Source organism: Notamacropus eugenii, chromosome 3 (assembly GCF_028372415.1).
Source record: "Notamacropus eugenii isolate mMacEug1 chromosome 3, mMacEug1.pri_v2, whole genome shotgun sequence".
NCBI lineage: Eukaryota > Metazoa > Chordata > Mammalia > Diprotodontia > Macropodidae > Notamacropus > Notamacropus eugenii.
Window position 1 is genome coordinate 28,791,793 of NC_092874.1, and position 24,260 is coordinate 28,816,052.

Consider the following 24,260-nt stretch of genomic DNA (forward strand, 5'->3'; position numbering starts at 1 on the left):
GAACAAATCATAAATTTAGTAAGACAAGACAATTAACAAAGTAATGTTGGTCAGGCCTTGCAATTCCAGCTGGGTAAACATATGTCTCAGTGACGAGAAAGGAAATCCCACCACTAGTGAGTGGCAGGCTTCCTGCCCTAAACAGATAACTGACATAGGAAAAGGCTAAACAAAGTTCAATAGAAATTACGACCTAAGATGTCTATTTTTCTTTACCATTAATATGCCATAACATAGTATATGTCTATAGATAATAAGATACAAAGGAAAGCCTCATTATTCAAGATATAGTGTCTTAGGTTAAAGGTCTTCTTAAGGAGTGTAGAGTCGGCCTTGGCTGGCTTTTGCTGACATAGGAAGAGGCACTCTCTGAGTTTGCTTCAGAGAGAACAAAGAGATTATTCTAAAATTTTATATTAAACATTATCAATAGAAAGAGATCAAAACCCTTTCTGACCTTGAGAGATGGCTAATAGGAGTTACTGTGGACTAATAATTCATTGCTTGATGGCCAACCTTCTGGTGATGAACATCTCCAAATAAAGCTAGGCTGGGAGTCTGTTGTCTACTCATATTTAAAATCTTTCTGGCTCAGTAGTGTTGGCAGAGTCTTTGCAAGTTTACATTCTTTTCCATTTCATAGAGAGGTAAGAGTAAAAATTTAGTAGGTTCCAGTCTCTGACTAGAGAGATGCTTAGAATTATACACATGTAACAATGTCAATAGGGAAGTAAAGAGGTGGGAGAGTGGGGCAGAGCAACACAAAAACAGAATATTTATCATGTTAGGCCTATACTCAAGCTGAATGATATTCCTGACAGATTATGAGGAGATGTTGAAAGAAGGAAAAAGAATATGAAGTAGAAAGAAAGGTAGCGATCACTAAGTTTTGTGTGGTTTTGTGTTTTGTTTGGGGTTTGGTTGGTGGGGAAGGATTCAGAAATGTGAGCATGGAAGAACTCCCATTAGGGAAACTCCACCTATGAAACTCAGCAAATGTAACCCATAGTTTTGGAATTGCCTGGGGCACTAAGAGGTTAATTGATTTAGCCTTATTCACACCACTAGCATATGGCAGAGGCAAGATTTGAACCCAGCTTCCAGATTCCAACACCAGCTTAACCATTATCTGTGGTTCTTGGACCATATAATCACCCAAAAAAAGAGGTACAGGGATAGGATATAAAAAAGGTTCAAGGACAACACCTGAAGAGCACACACTGAGAAGTTTCCTGAATGTAATCAGAAATAATAAATCAATTTGTTAATCAATTTGTTAAGCCCAAGAAAATATTACAATGACATAAGAAGTAGGCAACTATATGTAAGACTAGGGATTTGCTGTGGAAATCATTTAATCAACAAGTGGCTACTGTGTGCCAGGCATTCTGCAAAGAGCTGAGGAAAAGAAGATCAAAAGGAAGTAGTCCCTGCCCTCCAGAAGCTTACAATCTTTCAGGGGAAATCACATGGACACAAAATAAATATAAAATATGTACATAGTCATTGGGGAAAGCACAGGGGTCAGAAAAGTCTTCATGGAGGAAGCCCTCTCTAGCTCAGCTTTGAAAGTAATTATGGATTCTAAGAAGTAGGAGTGAGGAAGGAATATAGCCCAGTAGGGGAGGAAGCAGCCTGCACAAAGGTGTGGAGACTGAAAATGGAATGTGATGTTTAGGAAACAGCAAATAAACCTGTTGGGTAGGACTGTAGAGTGTGTGAAAAGGAGAGCTGTGGGCCTGGAAGGATACTGTGAAATCACAGATTTAGAGCTAGAAAGGATTTTGGAGGCTATCTGCTTTTAGAGGTCATCAACATCATTTTACAGATGAAGTACAGAAAAGTTAAGTGACATGCTCCAATGTCTGAAGGAGGATTCAAACTCAGGTCTTCACGACTCCAAGTCTAGTGCCCTATCCCCAATTCACCTGGATGTCAAGTGGTGTAGATGGAGACTCTGAAGGACTTTGAATTATAGAGGTGCTGGTATTTTTTCTTATCAGCAATAGGGAGCCACTGGAGCTTTTCCCTTTTTTTTCTGACATGGTGCAACAGCTTTAGGAATGTCACTTTGTCAGTTCTGAGAAGGAAGGGCTGGAGAGGAGAGAGACTAGATGAGGAAGCTATTGCAATGATCAAGATGAAAGGTGAAAAGGGCTGAAACTAGGGCAACAGTTGAGTAAGTGCAGAGAAGATGCCAGAAGTTGGAGATGTTGTAAGACTTGGCCGCTAGCTGCCTATCAGAAATGGAACATGACTGAGGGTGTGAACCTGGGGGACTGGAAAGATGGTGGTGTTCTCGATACAAATAGGATGATTAGGAAGAGGGGTCAGCTCCAGGACAATAGAGGAAAATGGGTCATGTACAGGACACCCAGTACAGCTTGTTCAGGGATCAATTATAGATAGAGGACTGGAGCTCAGGGAAGAGATGATGGCCATTGTAGACGCAGAAGTTACCTGCATTGAGATGACAGGTGAACCCGTGCAAGCGATGAAAAGTTAGAGGGCATCGAGGACCCAGGACAGAGTTTGAGAGAGCAGGGCCTGAGTGGTGATCCAACAAAGGTGGTCGTGCTAATTCCTGGACTGGGAACATGGTAGTGATAAGGAGACTAAGGATTTGATTGTAGAGACGGAGTAAGGCAAAGTGGTAAATTCTAGAATTGATGTTTGCAAGGGAGGAAAAGGAAAGTGAGGGCAGAGCGGGGAGAAATGATGGGTACAATGAAGGTCAAAAATAGGTTTAGGAGGAGCAAACCATCCTAGGATAGGTTGGAGAAAGGACTTTCTGAATTCCTTACCATGGAATTGAATCAAATCAGGAAAAGTATAAGGGGTGTGTGTATGTGTACTCTCTCTCTATATTTAGACACACCATATGTACGTTCTGCATGGTTACGTAGACTGTTCCTAGATGTGGATCTGGAGAGAACCTCAGAAACTGTCCAGTTCAAACCCTTCCTTCGACAGAGGAGACTGAAGATCAGAAGGTTTCATATTTAATCAGTGACAGGGTCATTCACTCTTATGCCAGAACCAAGGATTTTTCACCAGTCATCAGAGGGTCATGTCTGTCATTTTCTGACCCGGGTTTTAAGACCGGGACTAGAGGCTTAGCAATGACTGCCTTACCAGGTCAGGGCTTCAAGGCGGAAGGGAGAAGAAACAGACAGTAAACTACAGGTCTAGCCATTAACCTCATCAGAGGCTTAAACCCAGCCGTGAAATGAGATGGAGCCCAAAGGGAATGCTCTCAGGGAGACGACACACACAGCAGGGCCTGGGGTGGGGGGCGCCGGCGGCCTGGGGGTTCAGGAAGGCCTTCTGTGGGAGCTGGTGCTGGAGCTGAGCCGACTCGAACGGGGGATGCCCCGGGGCAGAGAGGAGGGAGGGCATCGCAGACCGGGCCAGCCTGCGTGAAGGCAGAAAGGTCCAGCAAGGTCACCCGGGGCCGGAGGGGCCCAGCGCGGCGGAGGGGCCCAGCGCGGCGGAGGGGCCCAGCGCGGCCGGAGGGGCCCAGCGCGGCCGGAGGGGCCCAGCGCGGCCGAGGGGCCCAGCGCGGCCGGAGGGGCCCAGTGCGGCCGAACCGGGGCTGGGGGGGCGGAGCGGGGCATTAATGGGGTACCAGGAAGGCTGGAGTCTCCGTTGGGAAACATGTTAAACGCCACAGTTCGAGTTTGCTTCGGAGCCACCGGGGCTTCTGAGCCCCGCTCCTCTCGGGGATCCCAGCCCAGCTTTGGCGAGCCGGGGAACGATGCCCATGCTAAATGCTGGGCTGGCATCGCTGCCCGGGGACGGGCGAGGGGGCACTGAGGGGGTCCGGGCTCCCGAGGGGGAGGACGGGCTGTTAGGTGCGGGGCGCTGCAGAGGTCCGAGCTCTCCAGTCCGGGTCAGGCCCGCCTGCGGCCCCCCGGGAGCACCGTCCGAGGACGCGGCCCCAGGGGTCCTCGGGGTCCCCCCAGCCCCGGCCCGGGGCGGGTCAAGGACGCGCCCTCCCCCGCGGGGTGCCCGGCGCGCGTGGCCGCGGCCTGGCGGGCGGGGCGGGCGCCTGCTCAGTGCAGGGGGCGGGGGCCGGGGAGGGGGGAGGGGGAGGAGGCCGGGCCGAGCCGAGCCGAGCCGCAGCCGGAGCGGGATGGCCGCCGCCGCCGCCGCGCTCGGCCCCGCCGCGCCCGCCCTCTCCAGGGCCGTGTCCGAGCTGTGCCAGAACCCCCGAGAAACCTTCCTGGAGGCCTCCCGCCTGCTGCTCACCTACGCCGACAACATCCTGCGGTAGGACCCCCGCCCCGCCCCCGCCGCGGGGTCACGGCCGCACGTGGTCGCCGGGCCGGGCTGCGGGGGGCCAGCCGGGCGGGGGGGCGGGGTGACAGCGGCGCGCGCCCCCGGGGGCCCGGGAGGGGGAGGGGCAGGGGTCCGCGGTGCGGCGGAGCCGGGCCGGGACCGGGGAGGGGGAGAGGGGGAGGGGTCCTTGGTGCGGCGGCGCGCGCCCCCGGGGGCCCGGGAGGGGGGAGGGGGTCCTCGGCCCGGGGCCGGGGAGGGGGGGAGGGAGAGGGGGGGGGTCCTCGGCCCGGGGCCGGGGAGGGGGAGGGGGGAGGGGAAGGGGAGGGGTCCTCGGCCCGGGGCCGGGGAGAGGGGGAGGGGGGGGAGGGAGAGGGGGAGGGGGGGAGGGAGAGGGGGAGGGGTCCTCGGCCCGGGGCCGGGGAGGGGGGGGGGGGGAGGGAGAGGGGGGGGTCCTCGGCCCGGGGCTGGGGAGGGGGAGGGGGGAGGGGGAAGGGGAGGGGTCCTCGGCCCGGGGCCGGGGAGGGGGGGGGGGGGTCCTCGGCCCGGGGCCGGGGAGAGGGGGAGGGGGGGAGGGAGAGGGGGAGGGGTCCTCGGCCCGGGGCCGGGGAGGCGCCGCCTCTGCCTTAATGATGGGTGCCCGGGACACCCGGGAGACGCGGGGAGGCCGTGCGCGGAGGTCGGGCTGGGCGCACGTCCCCTGGCCCCCTCTTGTGCGTCTGCCCCCGGGCAGTGCCCCCCCCCCCACCCCGCCTTGGGCCCTCGGTTTGATAAACGCGCCCGATCCCTGCCGAGAGTGGGACAAGATTCAGAGTCACCGCTGCGGCTGCCCACCTCGGGGCCTTTGCCCCGGACGGTGTACGGTTACTTGGGCACCGCTGGCCGTGTAAGCCGGTGTGTGCGGGCCTGCCGGGTGCCAGAGGACATGCCACCCTCCCGTGCCCGCTGCGCCCCACCTGCCCAGGAGGCCCGGGGCCGCGGACAGTCACCCCCAGATCCCCTTTACCCCCGCCCCGAAGAACCGCGGACTGCTTGGTGCCCCTCCAGCCGTCTGGGCATGGAGCTGTTTGTAAACAACTTGGCAGCGTTATCCGGGACCCGGTTCTTGTCTCAGCCTTAAAATGAAACCAAAACGCTTAGAGCAGATACCCCTGATCAGTGAGATGTCTGCCTGGTACTACCCCTGGCTTTGGGGGGCGTTCTGAGGTGTGTAGGTATTGATCAGCACGTTCACTGAGGTTCTTCTGAGGCCTGTGCACAGGCATGAGTCCCAAGCTCCCCCCACCCCCCGCTGTGTGTGTCTGTCTGTGTGTCTAATCGAGAAAGGGGACAGGATTCGGGGTGCCTAGGGCAGGTGCAGGAAAAGCCTGGGAGTTGACATTTAACCTCAATTCTTTCACTTCCCCGACTAGCCCCAGCCTGCAGGTGCTGAGGGGCCCTTGGCCTCGGCCCAGGGCCCTCCTCAGGGGCTCTGACCCCTTTCTTCCAGGAGTGACCCAAGCAGAGTTACCTCTTGCATTTACAGAAAAGCCTCCAGATTGTTTTTATTTTTTTGTACCTTGCCTGGATGCCTCTGGCAGTATGACTGCACCGAGGACTCTCCCTCCTTACAGAGCTCTACAGACATTGAACTTCAAACTTCCAATACAAAGTGTGGACAGATCTTCACCTTTCTCCATTAGGATACTAACTCACAGATTTTTGTTTTGTGAACTGAAAATCCTAGAGTCAGGGAGAATTAACCACAAGATGCCACGGTGTCTGCAACATCGACAAACTGGTTCTGACCCATTTGTTTTACTTCATGATGAGTGACTAAAGCTTTACTAAAGACAAAATGGTAAATGACTTGCCAGAAATGAGTATCTTAGTAGATCGGGAAGTATTTCTGGACCACCCAAAGGAGAGCTTTGCACTCCGGTGCTTAATAAAGTTAAAAAATCACCATTTAAAAAAAGTTATAAGCCCTGCCGGACATCCTCTCTGTCAGCTGCCTTGCCCTTTTGGACTTTGGAAAGAGGAGCCTTCCATTACGTTTTCAGCTCTCACTCCATTTTCACTCAGATGCCCTCTGGCAACTGAACCAGCCAGCCACTGATTGTAGCTTTGTCAGAAGTTCAGTGATCTCTTAATTGCTTAATCCAGTGTCTCGTCTCAGTCTTCATCTACCTGCAGATTTTGATGCTGCAGATGCTTCCTCCTGGTTCTCTAGATGGGCCTTCTTTGTGTCCCTTGAGGGAAGAGAATCTTTCTGCCAGTGTTGTTCTCTGTCTCCACACCAAAGCTTGTGCATCCCCAAAGGCTGTCTCCTGAGCCTCTGATTCCCTCCCTTAGTGATCCAGCATATCTTGAAGTGTTTCCCCCCATTAGAATGTGAAATTGTTGAGGAGAGTGACTAGCTAGTATGCTTTCACTTGGAGCCTAGCACTTAGCCCATTGCCTGGCACATAAGAATAAGTACTCTAGCTATTTCAGCTGCTCTCACTGGTTCCTTGATCACTTCAAGTGACTCCCAAAGCTGTACAGAGATCACAGAGTATAGAATTGGAGATTTGGAAGCCACCACTGCCAAAGCTGTCTCGTCCAGCCCATACCTGAAGGGCATCCTCATTATTTCATGGACAGGTGCTTGTTCAGCCTCTGCCTAGAGAGCTTCCATGGAAACCTACTGCCCCTCGAGGCAGCCCTTTCCATTTTGGGGCCAGCTAACCTTGAAGATTTTCCTAATACCCAGCCTAAATTGGTGGTTTTGCAGTTTGCATTGGCATGGAGTTTGATACCTCTTCCATATAACAGCCTTCAGATACTTGAAGGCAGCTTTCATGTCCCCGGAGTCTTTTTTTCTTCAAACCGAGTCATTTCTAGTTTCTTCTTCCAGTCTTCATGAGATGTGGACTCGGGTCCCTTCACCAAACCCAGCTGTCCTCCTCTGGATACTCCAGCCCATCAGTATCCTTGAATAGAGGTGTCCTGGACTGCATAGAGATGAGTCTGACCAGGACAGAGACACTATCATCTCTCTCTTCCTGGAAGTTATCTCTTTCTGTGTATCCCAAGATCATATTTACTTTCTCTTTGCTACATAGTTACTCACTCTTATTGAGCTTGTGCTCCAGTCCACCCCCAGATCCTTTTGGATTCTGACTCTTTCATCCACTATGTTAGCTTTCCCACCTAGCCTTGTGGCATCTCTAGATGTGTTAAGCATGTCATCTATTCCTTCATCCATGTCATTGATAAAGGTATATAGGTGACATTCTTATCAAACTAGTATATGACTCAAAGCTTGTCAAACCTCCTCATTTTATGAGGCCCAGAGAGATTGTGACTTACTTATCCAAGGTCATACTATATCCAGCCCTAATCTCTGCTGACCTCTCTTCCCACTTCTCCAGCTTCCTGTTGTATAGATCTATCCAGATGGCTGCCAGCACCTTAAATGCAACATGTTCTCTTCCTTTCTTTCTAATTCCTTGCCTCCTCTCCTGTCCAGACCTACTTAAAGCTTTCATTTTTCAGTTGATGGCACCAATATTCCCCTAGTTATGAAGACTCAAAACCCTGGATTCTTCTTTCACTCTCTCCAATGCCCTAGATCTGGGTGGGGAACCTGCAGCCTTGAGGCCACATGTGGCCTTCTAGGTCCTTGGGTTTGACTTGAGTCCAAGTATTACAAAACAAATCCTTTTATCAAGGGGATTTATTTTGTGAAGCTTGGATTCAGTCACAGGGCTGCATTTGAGGACCTAGGGGGCCACATGTGGCCTGGAGGCTGCAGGTTCCCCACTTCTGTCCTAGATAGTCAGATCAGTTGGCCAAGTCCTACAAAGTGTTCCTCCATGCATCTTTTCATCTGTCCTCTCCTCCCTATTCACAATACTACTATCCTAGTCCAGGCCCTCATTGCCACTTGACTATTACAATAGCCTCCTAATTGGTTTTCATACTTCAAATCTCTTTATTCATTCTCTGTGTAGCTACTAAAATAATTTTACAAAGGCACAGTTCTGATCATTTCTGTGTCCAAGCCCTTCCAGTGACCTGCTGCTGCTTACTCTAGTCTGATATGCGCATTCTTTAGTCCAGCATGTAATCCTTTGAAGTCAGATTACAATTTATTTCAGTTTCCAGTCATGATCCCTCTGAGTTTGAGTTCTGGACTTGCATCTCCACTTAGTTCTAGGACTGTTTTACCTGGATGTCCTACCAGCACTTAAAACTCAGCTTGGCCCAAACTCAGCTTATTAACCTCAACTTAAGTCTGCTCCTCCCTCTGACTACAGTGTTTGTGCCCCTGGCACCACCATATGTCCAGTTTCACAAATTCAGAATCTCAAGGTTCATTTTGTCCTTTACCTCTCCTTACTTCTCATGCCCAGTTAGTTGCCAAGTTCTCTGGTTTCCATTCATCTCTCTCCATTCTGCTCACGGTCGCTGCCTTGGTTGGGGCACTCACTGCCATAAGCTTCCTAACGATTCTTTCACACGCCACTCCAGTTTTCTCCCTGCTGCCAAAATGCTGGTGCCCTCTCCCAAGCAAGGCCCTGACTGGTGCCCTCCTGAAATTACTTTCTCTTTGCCTTGTATGTCATTTGTAGTTACTCAGGCACATACACGTTGTTTTCCCCAACAGAATGTTTGCTTTTTGACAGTGGGGATGCTTTCCTTCTTGTCTTTATGTCCCCAGCACCTCCTGCAGAGCTTGGCACATGGTGTTTTAATACATGCTTGTTAATTGGCTTTATCTTTTATGATGTTGCTTTGTTTATATGGTTTTCTGCTTATTTCTCCCTGCATCTGTTCACAGGGATCTCCCCATCTTTCTCTAAATAACTTTTGTCACTTATTACTGCACAATACTATTCCATGACATTCATATTACCTTAGTTTTTTTCGGCCATTCATCATTTGATGAGTCCCCACTTTTAGTTTTCTGTTATTTCCTACCACAGAATGCACACTGTGAGTAATTTTACTGTCTGTTGGTCCTTTCTTTCTGACTTTGACTTACTTGGGATATGTGCTTAGGAGTAGCATCTTTCAATCAAAGGGTATGAACAGTTAAGTCATTTTTTCTTTCAGAATTCCAAATTGATATTTTAAATCACTGGCCCACTTCATAGCCTAAACAGCTGTCTATCACTGTGGACTTCCCCCAGGCCCTCCAGCAGTGATTGCAGCTGTCTTTTGTCATTTTTGCACTGTGAGGCAAAATCTCATAACTGTTTGAATGTGCTTTTCTTACTATTAGGGATTTCAAGAATGTTTTCATGTAGCCACTTAGAATTTTCAGTTCTTATTTGAAAACCACGCATGTCCTTGAGCACTTATTTTTTGAAGATTGGCTCTTGGTGTTATTAACTTTGTATGCTAATAGGCTGAAATGGGCTCTTTCTCCAGTCCCACCATTCAGAATCTTTATCTGTCTTCTGGACTCTCTCCAGTGACATGTCCTCTGGGTTGCCTGGTAAGCCTTCCTTAGCTGAAAGTGTTTTCTCCCTCCTCAGATGTTCTTAGAGCGCACTGTCAGAATTCCTTCTTTGCACCTTGTGTCTTCTACATACAGGCTGCGTCCTTCTTCAAAGTAGCTTGCTCCCAGGCATTGCATGTATACTTGTTGAATTGAATAGGAATATATTCTTCGAGGAATCTTAGTCAGTCAAGCAATATAAAGTTGTTAAATATGAGAAACTGGGGAGCACAGTAGCATGGCGGGGGGGGGATCAGGAAAGGTTTCACGTGGTTCCTGCATCATGAAGGAAGAGAGGGAATGTGTAAGGCAGAGGAGAGAAGAGTGCATGTACCAGGTAGGGGGAACTAGAGATTGAGTATTGTGTATGGTGAACATAGGCAGTCACTTTAGGTGGACTGTTGGGACCAGGTGGTGAAGGGCTTTCGAAGCTAAACAGAGAAATTCCTGTTTTGACCTAGAGACAGTAGAACATCCCTGGATCTGATTGAGTGGAGAATGACGTGGTTGGACCTGGGCAGCCTGGGATGTACTGGCGTGGGAGGAGACTCAAGGCAGTCTGCAATAGATGACCACATGGTCTGGTCTAGGCCAGATGTGCTGAAAGCCAGAACTGGATGATGAGCAGCTGGAGTGGCTGGATGACTTGGGAGGATGCTGTGGAGGGAGACATACAAAGATTTGGCACCTGATTGTCTGTGTATGGCAAGGGAGAGAAAGTGAAATGGGAAATGAAAACAGTAAGTGTGCCTTTGACAGAAATGGGGAAGTGTGGAAAAGGGCTGGATTTGGGAGGGGGGGATAGATTTCAATTTGGGGCATTTTAAGTTTGAGATGTTTCTGATAGTCCAGTTTGAAATGTCCTCTAGGCTGCTGATGGTGTGGGATTCAAGCACTGGGTAGAGACTATGAATCTGAGTTTTCTCCTTGGAGGTAGTAATTAATGAGGAGATCACTAAGAGCAGGAGTATAGAGAGGGAAGAGGAGGGCTGTTACCTTGTCCAACTGTTATGAGGAAGCTGAGGCCCATAGAGGTTTACTGACCTGCCTGCTAAGATCCTACAGTAAGTGGCAGTCACAATTCAAATCTAGCTCCTCTGACTCAAAATCCACTGTTCTTTCCATTGCACCACACCTGGAACTCAGAAAAGAGGGCAGGACTGGAATTCTGGATCTGGGAATCATCTGTGTTAACATGAGATTGCCAAGGGAGAGAGCTGAGTTTAAGGAGGCCAAATTAAGAACTTCAAAGAACACCTCCATTAAGAGGTTGGAAAGAGGACCAGAAGCTAAAGGAGGAATAGTGAAAAGGGATCCAAGGAAAACCTGAATCATGGTATTTTGGAAATAATTTTCAAAATAGTGTATTTGAAGGAGATGATAGTCAGCATGCCAGATACAACCGAGAAATCAAGGAGGGTCAGGAAATTAAATTGGCTGTTGGCTTTGGTGAGTAAGGGGTGACCTTGGAGTGAATAGTGTTGGGGAGGGCAAAGAAGACATAATACAAGGTGGTAAGGAATGAGTTTGAGAGAATTTTTTCATGATGTTTGACTGCAAAGGAGAAAAGAGATGAGATGGTTAGAAGTCAAGGGAACCTTTTTTTTTTTTTTTTTAAGGATTACAGACATTTGAACATTTTTAGAGCCATGAGGAGGAAGAGATTTTCAGGCATGGGAAACATCCAGGAACAATACCCAGTCAGGAACTGGATTGTGCTGTGCAAGGAGCCCCAGAGAGGGCAGGGTCACTGAATCACAGAGGATGTGGGGAGGTCAGGTGGAGTGAGGTATGAGACCACTAGACGGATTAGAGAGGGGCCGGGCTGTGAAGGGCTTTGAATGACAAATCGAAGGTCTTATATTTGACCTTGAAGGTGATAGGGACACACTGGAATTTGAAAGGGAGGATGACATAGTCAGATCTGTTCTTTAGGAAAATCACTTTGGCAGTGAAACAGAAGATGAATGGGAGTGGGCAGAGACTTAAGGCAGGCAGATCCACCATCAAGGGGTCAGCATCAGAGGAGAGAAAGGGACACATTCAAGAGATGTTACAAAGGTAAAATCCACAGGCCTTGGTAACTGAATATGAGGCCTGAAAGTGAGTTGAGGCCGACTCCTCAGTTGGGAGCCTGAGAGGCCAGGAGGATGGTGCGAGATGATTCTAGAAATGCTTCTGAAGTGTAACCCCTGCAACATGGTTTTCAGACACTGATAAGAGAAGAAAATGAAAAATGAAAAACTACCTTGTTATATTTAATAAGTACGTATATATTTTATTGTTGTTGAGTTGTTTTCAGTCATATCCAACTCTTTGTGACCCCATTTGGGGTTTTCTTGGCAAAGATATGAGAGTGGTTTGCCGTTTCCTTCTCCAGCTCATTTCACAGCTGAGGAAATTAAAGAAACAGGGTTACGTGACTTGACCAGATCTGAACTCAGAAAGACAAGTCTTTCTGACTTTGGGACCTGTACCACCTAGCTACCCTGAAGTATATGTGTACTTTTAAAAAACAAATTATGTGCAACAAACTGTTTCTTATACAGGACTCTTTCTTCTTTGTGTATATTGAAATGTTTGTCTTTATTCTTTGTGATTAAATTTTTTAATTACATTTTTTGTGATTAAATTCACAACAAAATATAAAATTTATTCATAAGGTTTATTTTGTTATTTGTCCTTTATTTATAAGTTAAAGAATTACGTAGTTAGGACGTTAGAATGATGGTTAGTATAGAAGCATAGATTAAGAGTTGCAAGATGCCTTAGCAGCCTTCTAGTTTATCCTATAGATTATCCTATAGATTTTTTTGGAATCCAGAGAAAGAAGCACCTTGCCCAAAGTCTCATTGGAAGTAAGTGGCAAAGCCAGAATTCTGGCCAGGCTTCTCTCTCTGATTCTCCTCTGTGTCCCACTGCCTCCTGTTCCCTGCATATTGGCATTTACAAGAACAGAGGTGTGATGGAGGTAAAGAAGATCCTGAGACAGAAAATAAAACCATTGAGAAAGGTGGGATCCAGCCTCTTACAGGTCAGGTGATAGTAATAAAGGTGGAGAAAGAATGTTATAAATGGATTACAGATACTTTTTTTAAGTGTATTATTTTATATCACTGTCACTTCCCCGTGATTCACTCCCACCAATAGAACTCTTCTTGGTAATCAGCAAGTGCAGTAAAATCTGTAAACAAATTATCATATTAATTCATGTCTGAAAATGCGTGCCTCACTCCACAGGGTTAGTCTATGGCTTCTGTAAACAAATGAGAGGCATTCTTCCCTTCTTTTTAGCAGAAGTGTCCAGCTCTGCCCAGCCTGAACCAGATTAAAATGTTATTGAGAATGTTTAGCAAAATAAATAAGAACAATAAAACATAGGTAATGTTACTTTGTGGTTTCTAAGTCAGTATGGCCACAGCAATCCGTTTCTATTTGAGGCTGATAATGCTGCTATAAAGTAATGATTGATCATTGCGTTGATCATAGTTTTGAAGTCTTTCAAGTGTCTCCCTTTGTAATATTATATGCATCATCTAAATTGTTTCTTGGTTCTGTCTTCTCTGTTCATCAGTTATACAACTCTTCCCAGGTTCTTTAGATGTGTCATTTCCTGTAGGGCAGCAGCATTTCATCCCATTAAGACACCACAGTTTGTTAAGCCAGTTCCCAATATATGGGGACTCCTTTTTCTTTACAACTCTCTTCGATGCTATAAGCATTTCATTTACATGGGACCTTTCTCTTTGTCTGATTTTCATAAGAGATTGAACATAAATGAGCTGCTCTCCCTTACGTTAATGAATGTGATGATACTACCTTCCCAGAGTCTTCTTACTGACCTCTCCAACCAGTCTTTTCTGTCCTGGGTCCTATTCTTCAGCGGTTCTGCCGAGATTCAAGAAAAGGGATCCAGAACATCTGGAGAATAGGACCCAGAGAAATTGAGTGTTGGAGGGGAAATGATGAGCACCTAGCTTGGGAGGGAGTGACTGCAGCATCTTAGAAGGTGTGATGGAGTACAGGAGGAAAGCCGGGAAGCATTTGACAGGCAGCCTACATTTTGGGAGCATTTTTCAAAGAATTCAGAAGAAAGACAGGTAGGATCCCATGACCTAAAGTTATTTAGGAGAAGCTCTTAAGAATATGATTCTAAAAACAGAAATAATTCCAGCGAGGAAGAACAGTGGAAGCTCTGTGCATGGGAGACTCACTGAGTAACTAGCATTTTTAAGAGGCAGCACAGAAGAAGGAAGCCAGATTGGATGACCAAGCAAGAATATACAAAGGCCTAGCAGGGGCCTGGCTGAGAAGTGGGGTGCTGAAGCCCAGGACGAATTGAAGGTGGTGAGGAACGTCAAGGACAACTAGAAGGGTGGTTTTCTAAAATCTCTGTTGAAGTAAAGAGAGTCTAGTTGGATGAGGGACCATGTTGCCCATTGACCAAAAGAAGGTAGAACTGCTTGGCTTACTGTTTGTTTTCTCTGCCAAGTAGAATGATACTTGGACTAGATAGAATAAAACAATAACTTAATACCCAAGATAGAAATGGAGATAGTAAGACTATCTAGCTGGCCTTGACCAATTCAAGTCACCAAGCCTAGATTCACAACATTTTCAAGTCATGAAAGAGCCTACACACATGATTGTTGAGCCACTGTTGGTGATCACTGAAATGTGGAGACTGGAAAACTGAGATCTTGCCTAAGATGATCAGTTGAGGAAAATAGGGATGTTGAGCCTGAAGAAGAAAAGATTTAGTGGCAATGTAGTAGCTGGTTTTGAGTGTTTGATATAAATGTGGAAAATGTGGAATTAGATTGTGAGAAGTAGGCAGTAGTGGAAAACCACAGTCCCTATGATGAGCTATCCACAAGGGGATTGGGCTGCCTCGGAGGTCCTGATGTTCTCTACACTCCCTCTAGGTCTCCAAGGAAAGGCTGGGTGATCTGGGAGGTTGAGGTTCCATGGTGTCTTCTGAGGCCTAATTCTGAGATTCTTTCTGTGAAGTTAAAACGTGATAGGAGTTAGGGTGTTAGGTGGGGATCAAAATATATAAGGTGGGGCATTGTTACTTTAATGATGGAAGATAGTAGGAAGATCACAAGATTTGGAAACAGAAATTGGTTTTGAATTTTCAGCTGTTAGATTTAGTACTTGAGTGATACTGGTCAAATCACAACTCTCTGGGCCTCCGTTTTTCATTGTGTGTAAAATATGTTTATAGGATCACCTGTTAGGGCTGGAAGGACCCTAGAGGTCCTCCAGGTGAAGCCCTTCATTTCACTGAAGGCCAGAGAGGGCCAGTGACCTGTCCAGAGAGTTTCATGTCTAGTAGTTACCTGAGATGGAGTTCCAATCCATTCTTCCTAATTCCAAGTCCTTTCTTCTGTCCTCTGCACTGATGGTGTTAAGCTCAAGAAGTAGTTTAGCAAACCAGCTGTTAACATTATCCGTGTTCTGTTGTATTCTATTTATTTTGTTGAGTATCTCCCCATTACATTGGGTGGGTTCAGGCAGTGTTTCCCCATCCTGCTGCCCTGAAGCTGAACTAAATGGCCTGGTAGGGTGGGAGTGGTCCTCTTAGCATCCTTCTGAAACCCCTTGTCCTACAATCCTTCCCTTCTCAGTGGTTTTCTGCTTTATGTTTGTATCCCAATATAATGCCTTGTGTATAGTAAGCACCTGATAAGGCCTTGTCAAATGATCGAATAAATCTTTGTTCCTCTGTCAACTGGGAGAAGCTTTGAATTTGCCCAAAAAGGTCATGATAATCAAAGCACAGCTAAGGTGAATGCTGAATAAAAGTTGTAAGGGACTGAGGGAGTGCAGTGGTGCAGTGGCAGTTCTCTAAACCACACATTTTTAAATTCCATTTATTTTTTTCCAGAATGGAACTGTGGGCATGTGTGGGATAGGTAAAGACTATCTAGTGGGCTAATACCTCTGGTTAGAAATGAGAAAGAAATAAGACACCCCTGGAGCCTCTTAATAGTTAACAGAAGGAGCTCTGTTTAGCCACAAAAGGGAATGGAGATTCCGCTAAGGATACAGGACTGATGCAGCTGAGTACAGCGGCCTTGCCTTTGGGTTACTCATGGTTGTCTACAAGCCAAGAGCCAAGGCCCAGCTGGAGTCCTCTGGCTTTTTGTCCTCAGATGATCCGGACAATGTCAGCAGGGCCACGGTGACTTGGTGAGCTTTAACCTTATATTGACTAGGGCCTGACCACCCCACTGGGGTCCAGTTGTTCCTAACCATGCTGACTTGTTCTTTGTCCCCCAGCTTTCTAGTTCCTCTTTAAGTCTTATTTTTCCCATCAGAATGTAAGTGCCTTGAGGACAGGCTCTGTCTTCTTTGTATTTGTATTCACATGGGTTGGCACAATTCCTTGCCCATAGTAAGTACTCAATAAATACTTTTTCATCTATTCAGTTGAGTCTTAAAGCTAGTTTGTCTTTTAAGAAAAAGAACTAGCTCATTCCTCATGGCAGGAGACTGATAATATTCCTATCACCACAGAAAAAGACATGGTGACTCGGTTAAGTGCTAATTCACAATTCTGAGGAAAGTAGAAGACCAGTTATAGAGTAGAGAACTTGGAGGGATGTGAAGTGAAGAAGGTAGGTGCCTTTGATTCAGGGGCAGACATTGGTCATAGCTGGGGCAGAGGACAGCCAGGGATATACTCTAGCTGTACCTTAAGCATTGGTGCTGCTTCCTCAGGAAATTTTCCCTGTTCCTTCCAGATGTTAGTGCTACCTCTTTCTTCTCTCCTGTACTTAATTGTGTAAAGCTGTGTTCCTCAGAGATTGTGGATTGCTACCCATTTTTAGTGATCTGTGCCATGATCCTTTCAGAAGGAATCTAGAAAGTGCTGTTAGGGAGGATGAAATCCAAGTCAAGAAACAGAAAGCTTCAGGATGCTGCTTGTTTTTTCCTGCTTGCTGCTGATTATCGGCAGGAACTTCAGATTTGGGAAGGGAACAGCTGATTAAGAAGATGGTGTCTGAGAACAGGATTTGGATTTCTGTACTAGAGCTTACAACATGAAAATGATGGGCTTTGGCTTAGAGTTAGAGTACACCCTTAGAGGAGTGTTGAAATACATATTTGTCTTTAGTGTTGCAATCTAATCAGAAAGGTTATAGATGGAAAAGACAGAAGGAGGTTGAAAACTGTTGACCCAAAGCCACCGAGGTAGAGGAAAGGGTAGCTACAGTACAGGAAAAAGAATGGTGGTAGAGATGCCCAGTAATTCAAAGGACATAGGATGTAAGAAAGGATAAACAAGGAAACCCATGGTTCTAGGTGTCTATACACACGTGAGTGTAAAGTAAGGTATATAAGAGGTCCTAATTCAGAGAGACACATTTTGCCTAAGTTTCATCTAAGACTTGATGGAATGAAACTCATGTCAGAAAGAAGCCCCTGGAAAGGTGTACTTTTTATAGACCCAGAACAGATCCCACAGAGCAGAACAGAATGGCATTGTTTATTAAGATAAATTTATTTGAGGACATCCAGGAATGATAAATGACAACAAAACCTTTGGATGAAAAACCACCTAGACCAAAGTAGAAAATAAATGAAGAGTTTAGGAAACATTACAGGTCTGAAATAGAAGCGTGATACAGCAGTGATGGCCGACATCAACTTTTAAACTTCTTGAAGCTTGGGGTAGGGCCCAAGGCAGAACAGCTAATAAACGCAGGGCTTCTTTTAGTGATGATGATCATGTATCCTTCAGAAGCAATAAGGGGAACTGATTCCCTCAACTTTATTCTGACCAAAAAGTAGAAATTTCTTACCAAGATTGAAATGAAGCAAACATTTTTATGACATAGTTGTGACTGTTCCATCTTATATTTGGGATAGAAAATGAGAAGAAAAGGAGGCATTAGTGTGCTGTACACCATGATTTAATACCTACCATGTGCCAGGTGTTTTAGTAGGCACCAGGAATCCAAAGGAACAGTGAAAGTCTACACCTTGGAGAAGTTTACATTCTGTTAGGTGAGATACCTCAGCATATTTAAAGTAAATAAAAGGTAACTCTGGGTGCTTGGTGAAGTCAGAAAAGACCATCTGTAAGAGGTGGCACTTGAGTTGAGCTTGGAAGGAAACTGGGGTTTTTAGAAGGTGGATGTTATGAGGAAATGGATTCCAGGAAGGGAGGCCTCCTGTGCAAACGTGTGGCAGTGAGAGATGGAAGCTGTGTGTGAGGAGGACCCAGAAAACCCATTTGAATGGACTATAAAATGCATCAAGGGGAATAATGTACCATAAGCCTGGAAGTGTTGGAGCTAGATGGTAAAGGGCTTTGAATGTCAAACAGTTGTTTATAATTGGTCCTTGAGGCAATGGGGAGCCATGGCCATTTCCTTTGTTGGGAGTGACGTGGTCTCATCTCTGTTTTTGCAGCGGCATTTTGGCATCTGTGCAGGACAGATTGGAGTGGGGAGAGGCTTCAGGCATGGACACTGCTTTATTGCAGTACGTCAATCAAGAGATGATAAGGGCCTAACCTGGGAAGTATGAGTGAAGACAAGGGGATGGATGAGAGATATGGGGGTGTAGAACTGGTAAGACTTGATAACTCGTTAGATCTGTGGAGAGGAAGGACTCTGAGATTGCAAATCTGAGTGACTGCAAGGTGGGTGGTGCCTTTAACAGAAACAGGAAAGTCTTGGGGGTAGGCATGGAGAAATAATGACTTCTGTTTTGGACATGTTCAACTTCAGGTCCCTGTGGGAAATCTCAGTATATTCAGTTATCTGGGCCACAAGGTCCATTGTCTTGTTGCTGAAAGAAGGGGAGCTAGCCATGAGAAATGCAGGATTGATTTTTGTTCATCTGTGGTTGGAAAGAATGTGCTGGGGGTAAACTTCACAGGCCATCTTACTACTGAAAGAGACTTATGGAAGGGAGCATTTCCTCACACAGGGTTTCATTCTCAGATTCACATCTGGTTCTGCTGTCCTTGTTGGAGCCAGCCTCCTTCCACCTTGTGGTGGCCTATAGCACAAAGAGTGGTCCTTAAGGTTTAACCAGTTTTTAACTCTTCCTAATAGAAATTTGCGGTTAATATTTCATTCCAAAGGCCACAGGGAGTAAATGAACATCATCTGAGTGTGGGAGTGACTTAGTCCTGTGCATTAGGAAGATTATTTTGCCAGGGAATGATGGATTAGAGAAGGTGAGAAACCAGAAACAGGGAGACCCATTAGGAGGCTGGTGTAGTGGGGCCAGGGTAGAGGTGAAAAGTCTTGAAGTGGGTAGTGTGTGTCCCAGAATACAGCCCTTTTTTATTTTTCTATTAGAAAGAGCTTTCTTATTCTGCAAATAGTTGAAATGAAAAGCCCAAGAAGCCACCATGCCGAAGGTGATCTTTCCTGACCCTATTTTCTCAAAACACTGGGTCCTCTGCCCTGGCCATTCTCTGCTTTGCATTGTATTTGTGGGTGCATCGTTCCCTTTGCATACCCTCCCCCACCCCCTTTAAATTATAAACTCCCTTTTTTCGTTTTTTGTGCCTCAAGTACTTCCTTGCGCACTGGATGTGGTCCTTTGTTTGAATTGAGTGTGCACGATGGACAATACAGTCTGAGAACCTAGAAGGAAAAACTGGGAAAGTTATACCAGAGGTCTGCTTGACAGAACGTTAGACCTGGAGTCAGAAATCCAGCTGTGTGGCTGTGGGTGAGCCACTTTATGTCCAAACCTCAGTTTCTTCATCTGTAAAATGGCATATTACCTGTTGTATCTCACCTGCATTGTTATTATGAGATTTAAATGAGAGAATTGTGTGTGAAGAACTTTGCGAACCCTAAAGCATCTGCCAGGTTTTTAAAATTGTATACAAGTAAGTACTAAGTTGAAATGGATGAATTAGAGAATGAAGCCTCTAAAAATGTTTTTAAGAGGTTGTAGGGCACAGAATTAAAGCAAAATAAAACTCTTCTGTCAAAAAGAGAAGTTTTCTCTGATCCCAGAGCAAGAATTCAAAACGAAGGATATTGTCTTGATGCTTACTAAAAACTCTGGGTGCCATGTCAGAAGGTTGTAGAGAAGAGGGGATGGGCAGGTGATAGTCACAAGGGAGGTTACAGATCTTTGTTAAAAGGTAGGACAGGGTAGAAAGGAGAAGGGAAGACCCACTATTTGTGTGACAATCAGATGGATTGTCTAGTAAGGTTAAAGAAAAAGGAACAACCCACTGTGGAGAAAAAGGAAAACGTTTATTGGTTGTGTTGTAAAGAAGCTTGTAACACTTTTGAATGGTACCGTGAGGTGGCCTGTGTAAGCGTTATTAACATTAACTTTACAAATGAAAAGACTGAGGGAATGAGAAGAAGGAATTTGCCTGTCTTCCAGTCCAAGTCTTTCTTTCCCTGTAATACACCACCTCCAATATGGAATTCATTTGTAACTGTGGACATTTTACTCTCAGAGACGTGGTGACTCTCCATTGGTTTGGCTTCCCTGTTTTGTTTTGTTTTTTTTTTTTTTTTGGTTACAAGGCACTGCTCCCTGGGATGGCTGAGGGTGGATGGGCAGGGAGAATTGTAAGGTAAAAATAATGTCATCAGTAGAACTTAGAAAAATAAGCCATCGATTGTGTAGCGTGACACCTGAATCTCTCATTCCCACACAGCAAACTATCATGTTAAATTTTTTTTTTCTTTTTGTAGTTCCTTAAACATTTCCTAAAGATTTATAGTTGGAACATTCATGTCCACTGACAGTCATACTGAGCTCCTCTCTTCTACACAGTTTGTCCCCCATGTTCCTTTCTCTGATCTGGACGTTAGCGTTTACTTCATTATCGCCCATTGTGTGACTGAACAAATCCATAAGAACCCGTCTGGACCTCAGGTTATAGCTCATCTTCAGAAATGAGCAGCGTAGTAATGCTTGCTTTACTCAGCTCGCACTGGAACGCACTGAGATCTTGGAGATGAAAAGATGTCAGAAAGCATACGGTGCTGTGTAAAATTAATTTTGTTTATTTCTTATCAGAAACCCTAATGATGAAAAATACAGATCTATCCGGATTGGAAATGCAGCCTTTTCTACTCGACTCTTGCCTGTCAGAGGAGCGGTGGAATGCTTGTTTGAGATGGGCTTTGAAGAAGTAAGTATTTTGTAGGAACCTCTTGCCAGATATATGGAGATGTGTGCTTCCCTACTAAAGTCATTCATGAAATGGTAAATTAATTCTTGAGCTCTTAGACTTAGGAAAACTGCACTGTATGCCAGCTCTAATTTTACTGTCCTGAATCTCTTAGGTTACATAGAGTACTGTAGATAACTATTTTTTTTTTTGACTTTGAGAATGATTTTCTAGGAAATGTGTGTGAGCACCAGTGCCTCTGACCCTCCCTGAGACTCTGCCACCTCTGTCTATTATCACTTTTAACTTGATTGTATCACTGTAAATTTATAGATGGAAAGAACCTTAGACTCTAGAGAGGTCAGAACACAGCACACGGGGCAGAGCTGGGATTTGCACCCATCCGAAGGCCATTGTTCTGTGTGCTCTGTCCTCCAATGCCCTTTTGTATTATTTGGGAAATACTTGGCTTGGCGGCTTTGTTTTTTGTTTTTTCCAGAGGAGAGAGGAACATGTACATTTTCATAACTTATCTAAAGGCTTTTTTGTCTAAGTATCACAAAACAAAGGTATTTTTTAAAAGCTGTTTCCCTAAATGACATAGTTCAAAAGTTTTGTGCTAATAAACTGGGAACATTCTACTTGGTTCTGGTTGCATGTGTCTAGGACAAAATAGACCTTGTTTCCTATGAGGTAATGCTTGTTGATGTTATCCCAGCACATAGCAGTTCAGGGGTGCCAGAGTACCCTGAACACTGGCCTGGAGTCAGGAAGACAGGAGTTCAAATCCTGCCTCCGAGGGTCATTTCACCTGTCTGCCTTGGTTTCTTCAGCTGCAAAATGGGAATCAAAATAGCACCTCCCTCCCAGGGTTGTTGTATCAAGTGCAGTACTATTTGTAAGGTGCTTAGCATGAGTGCTATGTAAATGCTAGCTATTTATAGTATTGTTACGTAGTAGGCACATTATACGTTTGTTTGTGGAATCGGAGCAGCATGTTCTGCCATCTTGGTTTCTAACAAATAGTAAGCCACTCAAAGCGTAAAGCAAAGCTTGAATTTTCTGTATTTTTGTCTCTTTCAGGGAGAGACACATCTTGTGTTTCCTAAGAAAGCATCCGTTGAGCAGCTTCAGAAAATCCGCGACCTAATTGCCATAGAGAGAAGCAGCAGATTGAATGACTCAACTAAGACTCACAAAGTAGATTCCTCTCAGAGACCCACGAGGGACGCTCAGCCAGTGACACCCCAGCTGTCCAGGCCCTCTGAGTTAACACAGTACCCAGTGAACAGTCAGCTACAGTCAGCCACTACACACTCTGCTCAGACGGTAATTCTGGTTTGGAATCTTAAAATTAAAAAAAAATGTTTAAATAGAGTAACATTGACAAGTCCTTTGAGGGAGAGGTCATTTAAAAATCATTTCCTGAGTTATACCAATTATTTCTGGAACTTTTTAATCCCCACACAGGAAACACTGCATAGTTGCCCTGAAACTGGTTGCATGACTGCCAAATTTGTCATGAGATGATGAAAAATGTTCTCTTTTTTTTTCCCTTGACACTTGTACCTTTATGTTGGTGTTTTATTATAATGATGAGGTGGTAAGTTATTTGTGACTGCCCCCTATGTCCTGCTTCATTTTTTATTTAAAGTAGACACTCCTCAACTATGAGCCTCATAAAGTGATTGCAAAGGATCCAGCTTATTAAGTGACTTACATATAATCAATAAGCAAATACTTGCTATAGACAGTAAATATTTCACACAGGATACTGTTTTTAAAACAATAGGTGCTATTTTGATTAATATAAAATTTCATTTCATTTAAAAGTATTACTGAATCCGCAGTAACTTTTTGTCATATCATTTCTCAAAGAATATTAATAGTACCCTTAGAGGTCTGGGACGCTTTTTTTGATAATCAGAGACTGGGGTTCATTGATTTCCATGTGGGCCTGTTAGCCTAGGTCAGCAGTACAAATCGGTGTTTAGCCTAAGATCAGCTAATGATGGACCTGGTAGTCTGTTCTAGGAAAGTTGTAGGTTGAATCTTGGTTGATCAGGTTGTTCGTATCCTAACAATTTGTTTATTGATCAGGCCAACATCTAACTTTTGGTAATTGGAAATGAATACACTCTTCCTGGTTGGCCTAGCAGCTGTTAGACCTACTACAGAGTAAAGTTGCCAGTTTCTGATGATGGATGACATATAAGTTGTGAACTTTAGCTACAAATACTCACCACTACAGATGTACACTCTTAGAATTAGAGGCTGAAAGGCACCCAGAAGTGTCCTCTGCTCTGTCCTTTGCCTTGTCTAGTGTACTTGTCATTCAGGTGAGGATCCAAGGAGATGACAGTCTTCCACGCTAACTCATGCCTTACTTTCAGGAAGTTCTTTCTTATTTTCTGACATCATTTTGTCTCTCATCAGTTTAAGCCCATAGTGTCTTATCCTTTCTTTAGCCAAAAAAGTTGTTCTCTAGTCTCCGTTTAGCAGCCCCTTACATGAGATATTGTTAATTATTCAGTCTTTTTTTCAGAGGGAATAATTTCAGAACCACTGACCTTTCCTCCCTCATCAGGGTCACAGAACATGGGCATAGCTCTTTATTCTGGGAATGCTCTAAACTACTCCTTGAGAGACAAAAGAGCAGACATTTTGGCTGGTGGGTCAGAAGAAGCCTGTCTCTGCCTCCAAATCATTTATCCCTCTGTTGTTGTCTAGTGTTTTTTTTATTTTTTTCATTCAACAAAAATTTATCTTCTTTCTTTCCTTCCTCCCTATTGGGGAAAAAAAAGAGATACTAAACCTTGTTCCAAATATGTACAGTTGAGCAAAACAAAATTTCCATATTAGCCATGTCCCCAACCTACATATCCCATCCTTCACCTTAAATCCATTGCCTTTCTGTGAGGAAGTAGGTAGCATTTTTCTTCCTTGGTCCCCTGGCATCACGTTTTTTCAATCTGTTGAGCAATTCTTAAGCTTTTCAGAGTTCTTTCTATGTATAATGTTGTTGCCCTATAAATTCTTCCAGTTCTGCCCATTTGATTCTGCATCAATTCTTATAAGTCCTCCCAGTTTCTCTGAAACTGTCTCTTTCAGTACATTCATATGTCTTTTGATAATGTTATTTTTTTTTATCTCCTCTTTACTAGTTGAAAGAAAAGTCACCCTAGTGATTCCTGCTTATGAAAGCTTATCACACCCCTGTCATTAATATTGAGGGGAAGTAGGCTGCAGAGTTAAGGACTTATTGGTTTTTTAACTTCCTAATTATGTTCTGAAGTTTTAAGACTTTCTGCTTCATCTTTTTATATTATGTAATAGTTTGCTCTAAAGAACAATTTCAGTTTTAAAGAAATTTACATCACTTTTTACAAATGAGGG

At 45.1% G+C, this 24,260-nt stretch overlaps 1 protein-coding gene across 5 annotated transcripts in view; it reads left to right on the forward strand.

Annotated features, from left to right (window-relative positions):
- The first annotated feature begins 4,100 nt into the window (after positions 1-4,100).
- Positions 4,101-24,260, forward strand: part of NGLY1 (N-glycanase 1) — a 56,288-nt gene continuing 36,128 nt past the window's right edge. For 2 of the 5 annotated variants that reach the window (XM_072651157.1, XM_072651158.1), the window contains exons 1-3: positions 4,101-4,272; positions 20,771-20,885; positions 21,948-22,193. In XM_072651157.1, coding sequence (XP_072507258.1) covers positions 4,136-4,272; positions 20,771-20,885; positions 21,948-22,193 — 498 coding nt within the window. In that variant the 5' untranslated portion in view covers positions 4,101-4,135. Of the gene's footprint in view, positions 4,273-5,051; positions 6,119-8,058; positions 9,746-10,209; positions 10,489-20,770; positions 20,886-21,947; positions 22,194-24,260 lie in introns of those variants that run through there. The other 3 variants (XM_072651162.1, XM_072651160.1, XM_072651161.1) reach the window with 3 other exon arrangements.